Source organism: Acanthaster planci, linkage group LG20 (assembly GCF_054643075.1).
Source record: "Acanthaster planci isolate LZ-2023a linkage group LG20, COTS_SCS, whole genome shotgun sequence".
NCBI lineage: Eukaryota > Metazoa > Echinodermata > Asteroidea > Valvatida > Acanthasteridae > Acanthaster > Acanthaster planci.
The window spans coordinates 8,505,315-8,521,147 of NC_141796.1; the positions used below are offsets into that span (position 1 = coordinate 8,505,315).

Below are 15,833 nucleotides of genomic sequence, written 5' to 3' on the forward strand. Positions count from 1 at the left end.
CCTTTAAGCACAGCTCACGAGGTTTCAAACATCTGTGATGCTGTGTGCAATGAAATGACCACCTTTGGAAGAGCTGCAGAAGTGCCAAAATATTTGTACATGTAGTGTACAACACCGACAAATTCCAACTTTGCACAGAAAAGGGCCCAAATTACTCCTTTTACAGCAAAAGTTGTAAAAGGGGGAAAAAAGTAAGCTCTCCAGGGTCTAAAAGGAACTCGAAGCTAATCTGGAATTTGTCAAGCTGTGCAAACTATCCTGGTTTCATGGCTCTAAGCTTCTGCATTGAAAGTCTTGTCATTTCACAAGGTTTCCAGAACGACAGAAAACTTTGAAATTTACATGTACTTCCGATTACATGTACATTCATATTGAATACATGTACATGTAGGTTCAACTTTGTATGCTTAAGATAAAAACTAGCCACTGCTGCAGACTAGCTGGGCATTACTTTGACCTTTGAACTCATGCACATACCCCAGTTTTCCACGACTGAACTCTGCCGTGTATGCCCGCTGGTTTCTTGAGGGCACCGTGTGGCTCAGGCTTTTTCCACAAGTGACTGCCGGGGACTGAGTAGCCTTCCGCATCCACCACAACATCCACCTCTTTGGCTTCACTGAAGATACTTTCCCTGGTGTCCTCAGTATTTAGATCCGGGGACAGAATGGGCTCGGCGTACTCGGACATAGTCCCCATTGGCCGGGGCTTCCCGGACGGGCTAAGCTGCTTCAGGGGCACGCATTCAGATGACAGTTTATTGATGTCCTCACTCGAGTAGGAGCGGGGTAGGCTGTTATTGGGATGCCGTTCCAAGGTACTACAGGGGGTGGTGTCGCTGCGTGGCCGCCCGGGAAGGGGAGGGACCCCAAGACGGTTGGAGGTTGCTGTCGGCTTGGAAACCAAAACACCTTTGCTGACCTCCAAACTTTGACCCTTCGGCCTGCCTAGTGGCGGGGTGTAGGGAGGCATGTTGGGCAGGGGTGGGAGTTCTTTCCGTCTGCCATGCGTCTCGGCTGCAGGAGCGTGCAAGTCGGGTGCAGAGCTCTCCTCGGGGCTTTCCCTGCGGATGTCTTCGTCCGCGCCTACTGCATACAAGGGGTTCGTCACTCCATTCTCCTTCTTGGCATTCCCCTTTTGCTGTCCATGAACTTTCTTGCTCTCCATGTAGATGTCGTGCTCATACGTTCGCTTAGGTTTGGAGGGCGGCTGGTGCTTCTCCGGAAAAGTAACCCCTTCCGGGTAAATATCAGAGGCACTCTTTGATCGTCTGCGGACTAGTTTACGGAATTCTGGGTACTGTGGGTTCCGCAGGTCTTGCATCTGCGGCTGCGGTCTAGTTCTTGTCTCGCAAGACAATCGATTCAGTTCTGCACTTCTCCTCTGAATGTTGTTCACCGGAATCACATCCAGGGCTGAACCGTTCTTATTCAGGTGCAGCCCCTCGGCTTCCTTTGCATCTTCTTTCATCTCAAAGTTTTTTATCATTGCACCCACCATGCTCCGTGCTTGGGCATTGTCGGCAGAGAACTTACGAGAGTTTCGCAGTTGGACAGGCGTGCCATCGATGTAAATGACGTCCGCTCGGGGCTGTGTCGCATTCGAATTTAACGTTGGCTTATTTGTCTGTGCCAGTTTACTTTTCTCCACATCTGCTGACGTCGACTGGCCATTCTTGGTCGGGGTCAGGGATGGCTTGACAGGCAGCGGTGGGTGGTCCATTGGCCTGTCGCGCGATCGAGGCCCCAGTGTCTTGGCCCTGGTCTTGGTCCTCTCGGCTGCAGTTGATGACATCAAGCCTGGGCCTGCACGGCTTTGTGAGGGCTCCTGGTTGCCCAGGTGCTTCCAGGGAGGAGTCAGGTTACCAGGGTGGTCTGTCTCCATGTGGGTCCAGCGCTTGTGCTCAGGAGACACCACCTTTGGGTAGCGGGCCTGCTCCGAGTTGTTGGCTGACATGTTCTTGTTGTAGCTGCTGCCACAGGTGGCTGCCGGCTGCTGGGACAGGCCTTCAAAGAGATTGATGCGATCCTTGAGCTTGACATCCTTCAGTTGGACGGGTGGGCGGGCGTGGCTTGCAGCGATGGGCTTCTCATCCTTCGCTTGGGACAATGATGTCATGTCTAGCCGATGCCGATTATAGCATCTTACATGTTCAGGAGCCTGCAGATGAAGAAAATCATAGTTTGAACATTTCTTGGCACCAAAAAGAAAGTGTCGATTTGACAATGCATACCGGTATGTCACGTACATGAATACATCACGTGTACACGTATGCACATGTACATTTAGCATCTCTTTTTAACTTTATTACACTTTAATTATTATAAGCAAATAAAGAAAAAACCCACAAAACCACAATATCTGGAATGTACACATACAGTACATGAACATGTACATGTGTCGGTTAATGAATATGTACAACAGTTCTCAATCCTCCAATTTCAATATGATCTTGCATACTGTACATGTACACCATACAAGGTTAATGGGACAAATGTTGGGTATATGTACGTAAACATGGTAAATATATTTTGAACAAATTTGAGAATGATCAAAACCAATCAAAGGGCAATATTCCTGTAACCTTTGGCAGCCAATTACAAAGTGTAGGCAAAATCAAAATGTACATGTACATACAATGTACAGTCAGCGACGACGGAACGATTTTCAAAGTGGGGGAGACCAGTTGTTACACCATCAGGCATCAGCTACTAATAGGCCGACCTATTAAGCCCCACCCCATTATAGGATACATGTACATGCAAAACATGTGGGGGAGGGGACCCACTGGCCCCTGTGCTTCCACTGCCAGTGCATTAAGTACTGGAACATGTTTGAAAGGACGTGTTTTGCAAATTTATAAAATGAAATTCCCTGAGTATTGTATTTTTTGCCACAAGGCTCCAGAAAAGTTCTGCCATGAGCACTGTAGAAATGGCACCTTCTTGTCATCAAGTTAAAGTTTAAAGAAAAAAAAGGGTCATCCATGGTTCAGGAAAAGCAAAACCAGATGTACACAGGGATCTATCTGGTTGACTATTGGTGCCTTTATTAAAGTCAGGGAATCCCACTGTACAGGTTAATCAGTTAATTGAATGATCAGCCAACGAGTTTATTGATTTCTCCATTTCCATAATTGAAGACCACTTTCTTAAAATAAAGGCTTCCCTTCTAAAGGTGAAAGAGTATAGACATAAGTTTCTAACTCAACAATTCATACATTCCAGATACCTAATTATTCAACAAAGAACTGTCGGACAAGTACATGTACGGTCCAAGTGAGGACAAATGAAGGAACAGCTATTCCTTTGGGGTGACTTACAAACTACAGCACCTGCTCTTCATTACTAAAGGAATGTGCTTGGCCGGTGTTAAATGTGCATTGAAGACTGGGTCAGGAAAACATTAGTTCAGGACCGGCCAAGCACATGTATTCCCATTCATTTATGCCTTTGTAGTCAGAGTAAAAAAAAATGATGGATTTTCAGCGATTTTGTTCTGGAATTTTACTTTAATGTTCCCGAACACCCCCATCCATATTATGGAATATTCCTTGAAAAAATTGTCCAACTGGTGAGCGCGTGGTGAGCCGCAAGCACACAGACTTTAGACCAATCAGAATAAATTGTATCCAGGTACCAGCACACGATTTACGTGATTTGAATGTTGATCAAAACCTTACATGAAAATTACATGTGGCATGAAAAGTTAACAGATTAATCAAAACCATGATCAAAATGGGGGCCAACTGGGTGTTACACGCAATAGGGATATCAAGACAGAAGACAAGCTTAAATTTTAAACCATGCACGACTGGACCTTTGTTTTGTTTTGGTTTTTTTGCTGTTTGTATTTTGACACACTGTACCGTTAAATGTACATGTACCAGTACATGTACATACTTACATGTACCGTACACTGATAATTAAAATGAGAAAGGAAATCAACCGAACCAAGGAAAACTTGCAGGCTTGTGACTTCAATGCTTGCCTTAAAAACTGTAGCCTCAATAACACTGCTAGATGTACATGCACCTGACATATACATACATTTGTATGTATACATGTATGTGCAGTGTACATGCACCTGTAAATTGAACAAGTCCATACAGGATAACCAATCAGTCAATGAATGAAACATATGACCAGTACTTACTCTTTTCTCTTCCAACCCATGGGTACCCATTGCTACAGAAACAATCACCGGTTAGAACGTTAGCCAAAAAAGTGACGTCGTGGATGATAGGAACAGTCAAATCAACATGCAGTCGGTGAGAAACCGTGGAACATTTTTACAGGAAGATGAACAACAGGTACACGTACATGTACGTGTACATGTCTGTCTGCTTGTGCGGCAGTTCATCAGATCAGCCCAACCATAGATCACATGACCAAGACTCATGCAGAGAAACATGTCCATGCAGGCTGCACCCACAGGTACCAGTGATACACAAACTCACCCAGTCAGAGTGAAAGTCTGATGAGACCACAGATAGGAAATTGGCCTCGCAGTGATCGCAACCTGAGGGCCGGGCCTTCCTCTTGAGGTACATGTACATGTACATCCCCTGTGACACTGAGTTACCAACTTTACAGCCCGGGGGACCAGTTTCATTTTTAACTGGACTTCAACACTGTCAGCAACGCCCACATAAATCACATACATGTATATTATAAACAACTCAACAGGAATTTTGTCACGGTACTTTTTTATGAGGAAGTTTGATGGAATCCTCCTATTGGGCAATGACACATATATGTACAGTACATGCACATAAACGCTTCATTACTTACAATGTCATGTAATAATGTATACAATGTGTCAGTGTCATGTATACTGTACATGTACATACCGCTAGGACGACGCATGTGTCAAAACCTGTGCACAGTCAGTGCTTGCAAAGAACCTAAAATAAAAGCAAAATGGTTTCATGATGTTCAAAAATCAGGAGAAGTGAAGAGAATTCCTTTGCAAGAAAAAGATGATAGCCCATCAACATTTTTCTCTGTTACATACAGTACGGCCCGAAATTAAGAGATATCCACGCGAGGGATCCACATGTATTCAGTATTCAAGTACATCTATTAACCCCTTGGAGAGCTCGTGAAAGGAACAAAAAGAGTGGACGACCCTTAAGTCATATTCCCGGGGCTCTTTAAACTTGCATCTGGGCCTCAAAATGTTGGCCACTGTGTCACATACATGTACTAATAGGTAACGAGCATTTTAGTACTGTACATTCGGGGCATGTCCATGTATGTACACAGACATATCAGTGCAACAGAAAAACTTGCAGTAAAAATGTAAAGAAGTTATTCACCACATTTGAGACGAGAACATCACTCCAGAAGCACAATCCATGATTTTGTCACATTCAGAGCACGGGGGGTATAATTTGAAATGCAACATCAGGCAGGCACACTAATGGCAGATGTGCAAACCCGTATACATACATGTACATACATACATACATACATACATACATGTACATGTACTCTGAACATGTACTGTACATGTACAGGTCAACACTAATGGCAGATGTGCAAACCCGTATACATACATGTACATACATGTACATGTACTCTGAACATGTACTGTACATGTACAGGTCAACACTAATGGCAGATGTGCAAACACATGTACTGTACACGTACAGGTCAACCAACATGTACATGTTCTGAACCTGCACATACATGTAACTGCTCGACATTTCTTGACAAAATGTAAATGTACATGTGCACTCAGATACAAGTATGATAAGCCGTGTCTGAAACGGGCTTCCAGAGCTACGGCTAGGTCTATTGTCTGCGCGTCTCCATGCATTTCCAATGGAGCAAAGACCTAGACCTAGCTCTAGACAAGATTCGGATGCAGCCTTACATACCGGTGCATGTAGGTGGAACATCTTGCTCAAATCCACAGGTACAACTCCAACCTTTCTGCTGTTCACGTACAGTTGTACATGTACATGTAGGAGACAATGAATGGTGCCGGTAGGCTGCCCATTGAGCAACACCATAGAAACAGCAATAAAAATATTTTTCCTAGACTTTCTGGCAAAAGGGCTTTGTCCCAAAGGTTACAAAATACATGTACACCAAGAAGTTCCTACACATTTCCTTCACGCCTTAAAAATACACCCACCTGTTATTACTGTTTGCATCATTTTGGGTGATGCGGAAACCAAAGTCATTGAATTCCGACGACGAAACGGGAGTGATATGTCCTTGTGGCTTTGTCCATACACATGAATACAACATGTACATGTACACATACAGTGGATGTACAATGTATACATGTACGCCTACATGTAACTGCAGAAGAGTACATGTAGATTTCCTTGACTGTAACCTCCTAGGGTGTGTGCAAAATTCTGTTGAAATTGGGAGGGGGGATTACTAGGGGTAAACCTTAGGGATTTCAAAGTTGCACCTCTCAACCCTGGAACCGACCCATGCGGCTGGTACTCGGTAATGATTCCTTCAAGGAACCATTGAATAAAGTGAAGTGCAATCCCTTTATTGTCTTGCCGTATCTTGCATCTCTTCGTCCAGAGCTGCGGCAGGGTTTAGCATGATCACAGAAATGCAGAATGTAACTTTGAATCTAATTTCAAGTTGTCGTCAATCTGCAGGTACCAGTGTATTAAATGTACAGTGCATGACCACTACTTCAAGATGTATAGTGCGTTGGGGAGATGTTAATTTATATAACGGGTTTTGCCCTTACCCAACGTATATATTGATAAACACTGTATGCTCAGTGCTTGTCAGAATAAGCTTATGAATTTTTTCGCACGCTCTCGGACAAGCACTGGGCATACAGTGTTTATCAATATATCCATGTACGTTGGGTAAGGGCAAAACCCGTTATATATTAACATGACCATTAATTATACACACCACACACACATTTTGCGTCAGACAAAGTTTATGAGTTCGAAGTCCGTACATGTACATGTACATGTATGAACGTCAACACAAGCAGGCTTTTACAGAAGAATGGTAAACAAATGAAACAACAAATTGGATTGTCAACAACCACAAAACCCCCACCTTCCTACAAAGAGATGCTTATTGGTAAAATCTAAAAAGGTACAGGCCGATCACGACCGCCGACTGTAGACAGGGCCTTTGTCACAAGTCCAGAAATGACTGTGCTCCATGACTCAGTGTTAGTCACATGAAATATGAGTTGTGTGGCCCAGATTTTCACAGAAATTGGGGAGGAAAGTTTGTTCCAGATTTTGTTATAAACATTACTCGGACATATATGTACATTTACATGTACATGTGAATTATGCATAACATCAAGAGCACACACGTATAAGGAACCAATACCGCATTACAGGTACCATCAGGTACATGATTTAGCTCACTGATATCAGACCCATCTGTTCCGATGAGACCTGTCACCACAAAATGAGCTCAAAGTCAGAATTTTCACACATTGAGATACATGTACACGTACAGTGTATTGAAACTTCTGAATTCCAGTGGTACACGTGTGCATGTACATGGGACACGTACACGTAGGGTAAAAGTATTCAAGGTGACAATGTGACTGATTCTGGCTTCTTTGCGTCTTTGTTCCTGACACCGTTTCAACATTTCAGACCACGCACGAATACAACTAGTCAAAACTGTTGAGAAAATGACATTTTTAAATATATGATCTTGCAAAATATATGCGTGGAATTAAGTAGGAGTCAGGTTGCTCTTCCAAATTTTACAAAACTCCCAAATTGACATCCATTTCAATGTGACTTTGAACCTTCAAAATCGGAAAGAGCGGGATGCGACTTCACTCTTATTTTGTCTTGATGGGTCGCATACATGTACGGTATCTACCGGTATGGATGGGGATACTTCAGCGATAGCATTCACGAAAATTGTGTCAAACCTTCAAACTATCTCCACTGCACTACATGTACTAACGTCAATGAGGAGAACCACTTTAAAGTAATCAGTGGCATGAATACTGTTCAGCCGGTACGGTACCGTACGTTTGATTCATGCATGATGATCATTCACGGTCATTTCTGGCCGTGACTAGGAAAGTGAACTGATTCAATTTGAAAAACCCTTTTTTTAGTACACAATTACATGTATTTCATGGCCTCCGTATAGAGTGTGCAGGAGCAAAAAAATGAACAAAATATCTTGCCTTGTCCTGTTTGTTCTTACCTCCAATGGACCCCCCTTTCAAATTCTACCCCAGTGTGGCAGTCTGCATGTACATGTACACTGCAAATCCTGAGTTCAACCCTGGGAGAAATGACAGCCATTGAGATCCATAAAACGATGCACTCATCCATGACAGGCATACACAGTCTACCCAGCGTTTTGTTCACTATAAAACATGGGGAAATCCCATTTACAACCAGCAAGAGCCCCACAACGAGTGCCAAATTGGGAATGGAACTCGGTGCGTGGACCACCAAAGGAAGAAAACATTTCGTGATGACAATCAGGAATAATCATGAACTCGTCCTGAAGAAGTTTGAAGCCTGGCAATTTGTTGGACAATTTCCTGTTGAAACTTAACAGATGAAGCACAAAGCTGTAGGTTATGTGTGGTACATACAATGTAAATCATAACAAACTCAGCTCTTCCACACATTCACAACGGCTTCTGAAATCATGTAAAATACCGGTAACTTGGCCTAATTCTTTCACTGACCTACATGTATGTACATTTATTCACTTCTCCACCCACATTCCTGGGTAACAAACCATAGAAATTTCTGTTTATGTACAGTACAATGTCAATTATTTCAGGTACGTGTAAGGTACATGTACATGTACATGTACACGTACTGTAGATGGATTTCCCAACTGTTTCTGTTTGTCACTCAGAGGATATTAATCCCTGAAAAGCGTCAAGAGATCTTGGAGGATTTGGGCAGAATTAAACGTGATTAAGGCAGATCTATGCTGATGCTGTACATGTACCCTAGTTATACCTAGGCCTAGTTATACCCAACCACCACCATTAACCCTAACCGCTAAGCATATTGTTTGACTTACAGTACTACAAAATACTAAGTAATAGTCTGAGCCTGAAGGACCTAGCGCTACAAAATACTACTTCTGGCTAGGTTCCTTCCATTGTTACTCGTACAGAGAATAAAGCCATGCATTCATGGTGCCACAGCACTGTATGGTACATTGTCTTGTGTACTGTATCTTATGGCTTCAGAAAACAATAAAGTCATGTACTACATTTTACTACAAGTAGTAATTTGTGGTATTACATGTATGTAGGGTCAGGGTTAATGAAGCCTGATGTACCAGTACAGTATGTTCAAGAATCCACAATTGAGAGTTATGAAAACCCATCTACATGTACACACTAGAAATATACGCTACGTGTTCAAGTGCTGCAGCTGCAGGTCAAACATCAGTGGAAAAAGACAATTTCTGCAAGTCACATGTAATTCACAGAACTTGATGTCTCGTCTGTCTACAGCACCTGTATGAATATTCCATGTTCATACCAGTACACATGTACATGTGGTCGATAACATGTTTTTCACTCATTAGCTATTAGGTACCGGTACATGGGTACATGCATGTACAATGTACATTGTATTTAGTACCCTGTTCTTGTGTACATGTAGTTTTATCAAAACTTAGAGGTCGGTTTAAAACCCGGTACACGTTTTATCCTTGGTACTTGTATATGTACATGTACATGCACCTGGCTCTGATGGAAATGTTTTCTCTGCAGGCACATACCGGTCCGGTACCAGTCCAGTAGGTGCTATACTGCACGCATTTCACACCTAGGCTTAGACAATATTTAACCCTAGCAGTCCTCAGTCCTCCAACAGGTGAAGGATTGAGGACTCTTAGGGTTAAGGTGGTTTGTGACTTCCATCAATTTACTTGATTTGAATTTCTTAATTCAAATCCAATTTGTTTAACTTTGTCACAAAAGAGATAGATAAAAGAACATTAATACACATCCAGCGACATGTAATGTGCCTGCTTTTGAACAGGTACATGCAATTAAGCCAACTTGTTTTATACAAATTTTAAAAACCTGATTTTAATCAAAGTAATTCAATTTCAATTAATTAGAGCTGTTTTTCATTTTTGTTTTTTTTTTCATCACAAAAATTGCCAACCCTGACTAGAACACAAGGTTCATTGCTAACCTCTGGGATACATCACGCATATGTGTAAGGACACAATACTGGCCAACAAAAATGGGACACATAGGTAAAAATTCAATCTAGTGAAAAGTGTTTAATTTACTTTTAAATTATGACAATGGACCACCTTCTATCAGAAAATAGCAATGGGAAGATAATCGGCCCAAGAAATTTTCTTCCGTGCAGTGCTTTCTGTAGAGGGGGGCCTCATAAGTTAACGTTGGTTACGGTGTCCACTTTGCAGTCAACCATGCAATAATAAAAGTCAAAGAAAAACAATGTGGAGTTGTATTGTTGTGGTTAAGCTTTTCCTCCTTTCTGAAAGTCATCTTTAAAAAAAATGTTAATTGTTACTAATTTTACGATATCTTAATAAGGTGGACACCGTAACTAACGTTAACAAGTGTACTTTTTCACACACAACAATTTTAAATGATTTGCAGTTTGATGACTTGAGGAAAACAGCTGGTTGCGAAGCTTGCAAGTACTTCAAAGAGGACATTATCATTGACAACCAAAGAACAGATACCCTCAATTTCAAAGATCTTTGTCCTGTAGTTTAACGTTAGTTACAAAAATGACACGGACACCAAAAATTTCGAATCAAAGCTAACATTTCATGTGACAAGTTTATTATGACTTGCTTTACTGGAGCCCTCAAGGTAGTTGCCTCACCTTCAGAAAATTGCCTATGTTACTATGTGCAGGTGTTAATACATGCACATGCTTTTTCATTTCTTGGGAGCATCTCTGTGATCTACATATCTGATAAGCCACTTCAGCCTATTTTTAAATGCCCTACATGCATGCAAGAAGGTTGCACATGAGCTTCACAGAAGTTGAAATCTTTGACATTGTGAACTTAAGTACATGTATGTATATTTAAATGTGCACCATTTGCAACATTAAACAATTCTGAGGAACAAGTAAATTGAGTCAATGACTATTTTATTTTTCACTCTAATCTTGTTTCTTAAAAACTGTATTTCATTATGGAGGCTATACACTGACGATCCCATCTGAAGAACATGGCACATCTCATTAAATGAATTTCAAATGCGACTACAACTATATCCCCTGGAGTGAGCTGGCGATCGGCAGGCTCTTGTGGGGTCCTGAAATTACAGAAATGGCAACAGGAATGGTTGAAATCGAATAATCTTTGATTTAATTACTACTAAAGCTTCTTTCACAAGGACATGTGAATCTACAGACATATAATCTGATCCAACCATTGAATCTTTTTCTCCTTTCTGGCTTCTGAAATAAGATAGAAGAAAAATAAAATTTAAATAGAACAATTTTTTAACATAACCGGCAGTGGCTTGATTTGTAGAAACATAAAAAAAAACTCTAACAAGACCCCAGGGGTTCCACAAAGGCAAGTTCCCCTATCTGTGTAAACATCACTTGCCTACGTGTTACATCAACTTCGCTCCATTTACTTTTAATTCACTGCGAACTCGCCCCCATACTATTGGATGACAAATGGGGCGACTTTTAATACTAATGGGGCGAAGTCGAAAGTGCCGGTGTGTAACGAACGTGAAACACTGATGATTTCTTAAACTTGGCAAGGCTATTCTTTAAGTTTGTTCATTTTTGTGATGGACTTTAGCTTAAAAAGTGTAAATTATTTGTCGTTTTGCGATTTCAAGCGGGACTTCAGATGTTTACTATTTTTTTCTTCCGTTCGTTAAACATGGACACGATTCACACGAAACCATCCAAGCGGTCCGCGACAAAGCCCAAAAATCACCCACTGACTATCCATTAAAATCTTCCCTTTTACAATGCCATCTGACCTCTTTTCACAAAAAAATACAGAAAATAAACTCTATTTAAGTTGATACAAACCTTTTGGCTGCTCTTTTTCCGGATATTGGCTGCTCTTTTCCTGATTGTTGGAGGGAAAGCTTTCACGCGCAGCAACTTTCTCCGTTCGTTACACAGAGACGCGAAAGCGGCGCGCGGTGGACACGGTGCTTAAAATAGCTTTATCTCGGAAAAGACGTAATCGAGCCTAAAACACTTGACCTTTAGGTCATCCATGCAGGGTACCATTGCACGTGTACGACCACTAGTCAGACTGCGTTGATCACCAGTTAAAACATGTGGACATTTTACGTTAGTTACAAAATGGACACGAAAATTATCGCGATCGATATGCTGATGTTTTCTCATCCTCGAGGGTAATTATGGTCTAGCACGCATTTTACACGATGTTTATTAAGCTCACTTCGAATAAAAATGGCTTTTACAGGTAAGGGTGAGGCTTGTAAATGATGATTCTGGCCCTTTTCGTCATGGTATGGTGTGGTGGACACGATGTGAAACGAACGTTAACGCAGGTTCAGCTGCCATTTTGGAGCGTGGATTTATTTATTTTTTTTTTTGTAAAGGGCCAAAATATTACTTCATTGCTTAACTCAAAAAATATGACCATTGTGATAAAATACGTGAGCTATAAGTAAAGTAGTTGAGTTCATTAAATTTTGTTCAAGCAATGTCCCATTTTTGGGCGCCATTTTGAACTAAAATTTGCTCTTCAACGTGAATAAAAATTATAGACTCGCATTTACACTGAATTATTTATCTTTATTTATCTCTCAAATACATGTACAACTATAATCTCAAGCAAACATAGCTTGAAAATGGTTACATCATCTGATAAATTAAAGTTCATTTTTTGCATCATGAAAGTTGGCCAGTATTGTGACCTTACACATATGCCACGTTTACCACATAATTTACCAGTGTGTACATACAACTTAATACATGTAATAGCCAGTTTCCCAGTTTCCCAAAAAAGGAATGCAACCGTGGCAGCCTGGCAGATAGAATTCCAAGAAATGTAAGGTTACATGTACATGTACAGTACAATAGATGTACATGTGTGCACATACTATACTGGTACCTCCAATCATGCCATTACAAAGCTGCACAATCACAGGTGCGCGCATGTACACGTACATTGTACTTTGAACTTGTATCTCATACAAAAAAAAGATCCCAAAAGCTGTGGCCTGCTCAGTAACGTCAGTATACCCTAGGCCAAATATTACACGACACGTGCTACCAGCTTACATACAGTGTACATTGTACATGCTGCAGATCATTTGAAACTGTGAGGAAGTTGAATGTGCAGTACACATACATTCGTATTTTGAGATAAATTTGGGATGATTTCGAGTACTATTCTACACAATAGACTACAGGTTGGAGGCCAGCCTCCTTGCTACTGTGTATGACTGATGATGATTAAAATTGCATCTGGGAAATACACGTACTTTCCGCTTTTTTTTTCTTTCTTTTCTTTTTTAAGAGCATGAAATTGGCCCTTCTTTTAAATCTGTCCCCCTTAGTTACACTACGAGACCCTGTTTCACATCTCGAGCCCCCCAAATAGTCATCCCGTTTTAAAATCATTGGGTACTTCCAGGACTGTACATGCGAGGCTTGTAAAAACCTTCAAGTTGCTAGAAGTAAAAACTGTAAGCACATGTAAATCGTTTGGGTTAAAAAAAATGCCCTAAAGTGGTCAATGGAATTTTTCATCTTCTGATGGTCACCTTCTGATGGCAAATAGACCACTGCACATGCAGCAGGGGAAAATTACTGATCAATGTTTGCACAGGTACATGTAAGGAGCTCTCTGAATCTTACTCATTGGCATGGTACAAATGTACACCATACATGAATGTACATGTACCCGCACACATGGCACACTCATGTCATGAGTCATGATGCTTTATCTAGCCCCACTAGTGTGGCATGGACTCTCACTCCCACTGCATCCTTAGCCACACATCCGCATACACAATTTCGTGTCGGCGCACTGAACATTTTCGGCGCACCCACTTATCATGGGCGTAATTTCTTTTGCACACAGAGATGATCCTTAGCCTCTCCGCTTTCTTAGCACCATTTATTGAATGATTTCACTCAGGTTGTTCTGGTATTTTCCAGCCTTTTTTGCGTTCACCCATTCAATCTCACGGCCTCGCTCTCACGGTCGCCATCTTTAAAATATGGCTAAGAAAGCAGAGAGGCTAAGGATCATCTCTGTGTGCAAAAGAAATTGCACCCACAATGATAAGTGGGTGCGCCAAAAATTTTCAGTACGCCGACACGAAATTGCGTATACGGATGTGTGGCTAAGGATGGAGCCGGAGTGAGAGTCCGTGCCACACGGGTCGTACTAATCAGCGTAAACACACTGTCAACACATTGACAGAAACGTCAACGCACCATCAACACTTACAAAATGCATTGAAAACAGACGTATCGAACTGTAATGTTTACGCTTAGGAATAATTTCTATTTAATCGAGTTTACATTTTACTACATTTCAAGGGAGTTTTTAACCCGAAAAAAATTGTCTCTTAGCAGCGCCGCCATCCACCGCCATCTTGCCTTCTCAAGGCGTTTGGACCGTACCATGGTTTACTGTATAAAGGTGACCCCCTGTTGCGTAATGGTATGGTCCGTCTGACCGAGAGGCAACATGGTTTCTGTTTTTCGTGGCTGTGCCGAGGGTGTTATTTTCGTGAAATAAAACAGCTTTTTCCCCCCAAATGTCACCGACTGTTGTTAGCCAAATTGTATTTTAGGCGTTATACTGCTATTGAATTGCATTTCTGTTAACTTAGAACGTGATTTGGGTGTGTTGACGCGTGTTGACGTTGTGTTGACATTTATTAGTACGACCTTGCCTCACTAGTGGGGCTACATGTATGTATCTAATCATGCTGGTCAGGAGTAATTATTGTTAATGGACAATTTTCCATTTTCATGTAATGTTACCTGTGGGCTCACAAAAAGTTACATTGATCAGACACACATGACATACATACATGTACGACTTTGTCCCGTCTGTGACCTTGTTCATTACCAATAACACATGAATAACAATTAAATTAATATGATTAACATGAAGGATGAATGACAGCCATGACAGCTGACCAAATGGCCATGACAAACATGATAAATGATCAAAATGTACATGTAGGTACACTGTAGGTAGCTCTACTATAACGACCAATTTTAGATGGGATCGGTCCTTAGTATGACCGATCCCGTCCAAAATCAAAACAAAAGGGATACTATTTACAGCGAGTAACACTTTACTAGAACAAGGTACACTGAACATTTGTTCAATACATGAAAAGCACGCAAGCTAAGGGATTTTTTTCTGAGCTCTGATTTTAGAGCCGAGTATGCCACAAATAATGTAAATAGCCTCGTGTAATTTCCACCATGTTTCCACATACTGTACTTCCGGGTCTGTGCCTACGAGCGCCACATCATCTGATCACGAGGCCAAAGGATGTGGCCTGAACGGATGAATTCCGGCCTCACTTCAGACTTTCAACTCTGATTGATCACGTTTTTGACTCTGTTATGCTTTGAACATCTCACATATTTTAATCACGATCTTGAGCAAAAATTACCAAGCCATCTTTACCTCGGTTCGAAAAGTCTTGACCGTCAATATGTAAACTGTGCGTGTGCTACAGCTGTGCTTCTGTCTGGAGTTTTCTTTACGTTTGCGTCACTGGTAGTCTGGTACTCACATTACATAACAAAACATAAGAAATGCCAGCTACCGACAAGCGCAAGCGCTGAGAACCAGCCATATCACACAGGCGGATGGTATGGCGCCCTCCCACGG

The 15,833-nt window shown here is 41.6% G+C and overlaps 1 protein-coding gene across 4 annotated transcripts in view; it reads right to left on the reverse strand.

Moving 5' to 3' along the window:
• The window catches only part of LOC110974994 (DENN domain-containing protein 2B-like), a 50,401-nt gene extending 34,655 nt beyond the window's left edge, over positions 1–15,746 (reverse strand). The window contains exons 1-3 of one of the 4 annotated variants that reach the window (XM_087130212.1): positions 15,627–15,702; positions 4,853–4,906; positions 478–2,160 (exon numbers count right to left, since the gene is read on the reverse strand). In XM_087130212.1, coding sequence (XP_086986338.1) covers positions 478–2,118 — 1,641 coding nt within the window. In that variant the 5' untranslated portion in view covers positions 2,119–2,160; positions 4,853–4,906; positions 15,627–15,702. Of the gene's footprint in view, positions 1–477; positions 2,161–4,155; positions 4,459–4,852; positions 4,907–15,626 lie in introns of those variants that run through there. The other 3 variants (XM_087130211.1, XM_087130210.1, XM_087130213.1) reach the window with 3 other exon arrangements.
• Positions 15,747–15,833: the final 87 nt, after the last annotated feature.